The sequence below is a fragment of the Dendroctonus ponderosae genome, unplaced genomic scaffold (genome assembly GCF_020466585.1).
Source record: "Dendroctonus ponderosae isolate FM_Combo_2020 unplaced genomic scaffold, Dpon_F_20191213v2 Dpon_F_20191213_12, whole genome shotgun sequence".
Lineage (NCBI taxonomy): Eukaryota > Metazoa > Arthropoda > Insecta > Coleoptera > Curculionidae > Dendroctonus > Dendroctonus ponderosae.
The window spans coordinates 486,674-491,943 of record NW_026017316.1 but is presented as its reverse complement, the minus strand read 5'-3'; the positions used below and the strand labels follow the sequence as shown (position 1 = coordinate 491,943).

Sequence of the window (5,270 nt, the reverse complement as noted above, 5' to 3'; positions counted from 1 at the left end):
AAAAAAACAATTTGGAGAATCACCCATCGACACGGGGCTTGTCTTGTTGCCGAAATACGAAAAAACTAGATTTTTACCAGACATTTCCGGTGGAAACCCTGATATTTTTGAAGCGAATTGCCCAAATCAGACCTAGAGGGTTTTTATCTTAAAGTTTTTTGAAAACCGTCCAACCGATTGCAGTTCTGATGCCATTTTTGGCTTTTCCGGTCAATTTCACCATAAAACGAGTACCATGTCGACGGGGTTTTTTTTTAAATTTAATTTTGGAGAATCACCCATCGACAAGGGGCTCATTTTATGCTAAAATCTGCCATTAAAATTCCTTTTGGATGCCCTTGGAGCGAACCGCTCTGACTTTTTTGCCATGTTGCCAAACCTATCACGTACATTTTGGGTGCTCCACCCGGAAAATTTGAAGTTTTTTACGCGAGACGCGAAAATCGCCAACTTAAGAATTTTTTGTTATTTCTTGAAAATCATCGGGTGAATTGCCAGATTGGGCTTTTTGGGGGCGGTTTCAGCTGAAACCGCCACAATGTCCATGAGTGTTTTGGTAAAAAATGGGTTAGAATTGCTGTTTTTTGGAGAATCACCCCATCAAAATGGGGGCACAGAACGAACATAAACGCTTGCCTTGTTGCCAAAATAGGAAAAAAACAGATTTTTACCAGACATTTTCGGTGGAAGCCCTGATATTTTTGAAGCGAATTGCCCAAATCTGACCTAGAGGGTTTTTACCTTAAAGTTTTTTGAAAACCGTCAAACCGATTGCAGTTCTGATGCCATTTTTCGCTTTTCCGGTCAATTTCAACATAAAACGAGTACCATGTCGACGGGGTTTTTTTCAAAAAAAAATTCAATTTTGGAGAATCACCCATCGACAAGGGGCTCATTTTATGATAAAATCTGCCATTAAAATTCCTTTTGGATGACCCTGGAGCGAACCACTCTGAGTTTTTTGCCATGTTGCCAAACCTATCACGTACATTTTGTGTGCTCCACCCGGAAAATTTGATGTTTTTCAAGCGAGACGCGAAAATCGCCAACTAAAAATTTTTTTGTTATTTCTTGAAAATCATCGGGTGAATTGCCAGATTGGGCTTTTTGGGGGTGATTTCAGCTCAAACCGCCACAATGTTTATGAGTCGTTTGGAAAAAAATGGGTTAGAATTGCTGGTTTTTGGAGAATCACCCCATCAAAATGGGGGCACAGAACGAACATAAACGCTTGCCTTGTTGCCAAAATACGAAAAAACTTGATTTTTACCAGACATTTTCGGTGGAAGCCCTGATATTTTTGAAGCGAATTGCCCGAATCGGACCAAGAGGGTTTTAACCTTAAAGTTTTTTGAAAACCGTCAAACTGATTGCAGTTCTGATGCAATTTTTGGCTTTTCCGGTCAATTTCAACATAAAACGAGTGCGATGTCGACGGGGTTTTTTTCAAAAAAAAATAATTTTGGAGAATCACCCATCGGCACGGGGTTCATTTTATGCTAAAATCTGCCATTAAAATTCCTTTTGGTTGACCTTGGAGCGAACCACTCTGACGTTTTTGCCATGTTGCCAAACCTATCACGTACATTATGGGTGCTCCACCCGGAAAATTTGATGTTTTTCACGCGAGACGGGAAAATCGCCAACTTAAGAATTTTTTGTTATTTCTTGAAAATCATCGGGTGAATTGCCAGATTGGGCTTTTTGGAGGTGATTTCAGCTGAAACCGCCACAATGTTCATGAGTGCTTTGGAAAAAAATGGGTTAGAATTGCCGTTTTTTGGAGAATCACCCCCATCAAAATGAGGGCACAGAACGAACATAAACACTTGCCTTGTTGTCAAAATTCGAAAAAACTAGATTTTTACCAGACATTTCCGGTGGAAGCCCTGAAATTTTGGAAGCAAATTGCCCAAATCGAACCTAGAAGGTTTTTCCTTAATTTTTTTTGAAAACTGTCAAACCGATTAGTGTTCTGATGCGATTTTTGGCTTTTTCGGTCAATTTCAACATACAACGAGTACCATGTCGACGGTGTTTTAAAAAAAAAAAAAATTATTTTGGAGAATCACCCATCTACAAGGGGCTCATTTTATGCTAAAATCTGCCATTGAAATTCCTTTTGGTTGACCTTGGAGCAAACCACTCTGACTTTTTTGCCATGTTGCCAAACCTATCACGTACATTTTTGGTGCTCCACCCGGAAAATTTGATGTTTTTCAAGCGAGACGCAAAAGTCGCCAAGTTAAGAATTTTTTGTTATTTCTTGAAAATCATCGGGTGAATTGCCAGATTGGGCTTTTTGGAGGCGAATTCAGCTGAAACCGCCACAATGTTCATGAGTGGTTTGGAAAAAAATGGGTTAGAATTGCCGTTTTTTGGAGAATCACCCCATCAAAATGGGGTACAGAACGAACATTAACGCTTGCCTTGTTGCCAAAATAGGAAAAAACTAGATTTTCACCAGACATTTTGGGTGGAGCCCTGATATTTTTGGAGGCGAATTGCCCAAATCGGACCTAGAGGGTTTTAACCTTAAAGTTTTTTGAAAACCGTCAAACCGATTGCAGTTCTGATGCCATTTTTGGCTTTTCCGGTCAATTTCAACATAAAACGAGTACCATGTCGACGGGGTTCTTTAAAAAAAAAAATCAATTTTGGAGAATCACCCATCGACATGGGGCTCATTTTATGCTAAAGTCTGCCATTAAGTGCCTAAAGTTTTTTTTTTGGTTACGATTTCGAAATTTTTTTGAGAATTACCCATCATCGGATATATGGAGGTGATTTTATGAGGAAATTGTCTCAGAAAGCAAATTTGCAGCTAAAATTCGTCCAGCGTGACGTCAAGCAAGCGAGTTGTTGCCTAAATGTGAAAATTTTCGAGATTCTTATATTTTTTGAGGCMAATAATGGGAAAATCGCATCTTGAGAGATTTTCACTAGTTTTTCTGTATATTATTAGCTGATATTGAAAATATTTGTGTTTTTTTTTTGGAGAATCACCCCATCGACATGAGCTCATTTTATAYTGAAATTGTCCCAAAAAGTCACATTTGCGACCGGAATTGGYTTAGAATGACCATCAAGCAGGCGATTTRCAAATKTTGCCTAAAATGTTTTGTCAAGTGCCATGTTGCCAGAGTGCAGTTTGTTTCCAAAAATTTGCCCATCGACATGGTACTCGTTTTCAGCTAGAATTGACTGGAAAAGCCGAAAATGACAGAAAAATTCCGATTAATTTAACGGTTTTCGGAAAACCTGCGAATTTTGCTTTGAAAAATGTGGACAGCAGGAACCAATCGATTGCAAGTGGTGGCAGGTCAATTCCGGTCACAGATTTGGCTTTTTCAGACAATTTTAGCTGAAAATGAGTCACATGAAGATGGGTGGTTTTTCGAAAAAAAAAATAAATTGGAACCCAAAAATGATTTTTTTTGGGAAAATTCACCCATCGACATGGTACTCATTTTCAGCTTAAATTGTCTCAAATAGCCAAATCTGTTACCAGCATTGAACTCAAAATATTGACAAGCGAGCCAACTGCATTGGGGAACTTTTTCTTGCGTTTCCGCACCAAGATCTTGAGGTTTCAGGAAAACCGTTAACTAAATTGCAATTCTAACGACATTTTTGCCTTTTTGAGCCAATTTCAACATAAAATGAGTACCATGTCGATGGGTGAAATTTGGAAAAAACTTTTTTTGGGTTCTAATTTTTTCAAATAAATAAATCCAGTGAACGGTTCGCTGCGCCATTTGTCCGCCGAGCGGCAGTTCAGCTACCGCAAGCTGAAGAACCCGGAGGGCGGCACTGAGGAGAGACCGCTGCGCCCGCCGCAGCCCATTTTAGTGGATGTGGCGCCCCCTGAGCTCGATCTCGTCTTACGACGCCCCGAACTCGCCAATGCGATCAGTTTACTGGACGAACCCATCGATGTGCCGCAAGAGGACGCTTTTGAAGGTAATTGAAAACCATGCATTCTTTGACGTTGACGTTTTTATGACTGTTCTTTGACAGTGACAGCGGCGGACGTCATTCCGCCACCCTACCAGCACCCGCCCGCCTACTGCAACCTGGACGACCCGTTTGACACATCCGCAGTCCTCCCGAGCCGCCCTCTGTACTCACGCATAGCCGCCCCCAGTCTGAGCCTGGAAAGGGAAATCATGGAGAAAATCCAGCAGTACGGCGCCCCCAAGAACCACGTGATGAGCGACATTGCCAATAGGGGCGTGAACTTGCCGCCCTCCACCACTGCGGGGGCGTTGCCCGCGCAGGGCCCCGCCCCCGATGTGGGCGTGGTCGCCAACAATCTGGCGCTGATCAGGTTCGAGGACGCCGCCCCCACTCCCGGTCTGGACAGGGCGTTCCTGGACAATCTGGAAACGGTGGCAACCGCGCCCGAGGTGAAGCGAGTCAACGAAAGTGAGCTCGACCGATGCAAATCGTCCGCAGGAAAAGCAATCCGCCCAATTTTGCAGGTTCCTACGCGAACCTGACGAACCTCTACGCCAAGGGCAGCAGCGACCTGTACGCGAAAGTTTCGGACAACAATTCGGCGCGCCATCATCAGGCCGACACCAAAGCGATCGTGAACAAGATCTGGTTCGATTCGAACAGTGTGGCGGAACCGGCCAAACGCAACGAAATCTACGTGGTGAATTCGGAATTTGGCGAGTTTAAGAGCAACCGGCGCTACGACTCGGTTTACCAATCGGTAAGCGAGTTTGGCGACCCCAAAGGTAAGTCGTCCACGCTCTAGATTAGCGCGCCTCTATTGGCTCTGCTCTTACCGCCAGCCTGCAACCTGTACAACAATGCGCAGCCAATCGAACAGAGCTACGCGCAGCATGAGGCCGCCCCTGGGCGGCTCTACAGCGACGGGGGCGCCGCCCTCTATCAGGAGATACCCGACAATGTGTACAGTCAGGTGCCGGAGGAGGAGCTGCGCCCGCATCGGCCCGCCCCCACCAAGCCGGCGCTCCTGGGCCAGCCAATCAGCATGCAGCAGATTCAGCGCAAGATCCAACAGGGCCAAGTAAGGGCGATTGTTTTGATTTGTATTAGTGGGCGTGCGCTACTGAGGGGGTGGAGCCAACAGTTGCGTCATTTTGCACTGCCCGCTCGATAATCATCACAGAAAACCCCGTTTTTGAGGTTAAAACTAAACAAATTTTCTGAAGTTTTTTTTTTTTTGGAAAACCACCCATCAAGGTACTCGTTTTGTGGTGAAATTGACTGCAAAATCCAAATTTGTGATCAAAATT

General features: G+C 43.9%; 2 protein-coding genes across 2 annotated transcripts in view; one reads left to right on the top strand and one right to left on the bottom strand.

Moving 5' to 3' along the window:
- Window positions 1–5,270, top strand: part of LOC109539321 (activated Cdc42 kinase Ack) — a gene marked incomplete in the record, with an annotated part of 24,245 nt that overhangs the window by 7,182 nt on the left and 11,793 nt on the right. Inside the window, 4 exon segments of the mRNA XM_048662843.1 lie at window positions 3,739–3,963; window positions 4,021–4,428; window positions 4,485–4,745; window positions 4,803–5,041. Of these exon segments, the coding sequence (XP_048518800.1) occupies window positions 3,739–3,963; window positions 4,021–4,428; window positions 4,485–4,745; window positions 4,803–5,041 (1,133 nt within the window).
- The window catches only part of LOC125503076, a 28,249-nt gene that overhangs the window by 20,114 nt on the left and 2,865 nt on the right, over window positions 1–5,270 (bottom strand). The gene's annotated exons all lie outside the window — the stretch shown is intronic.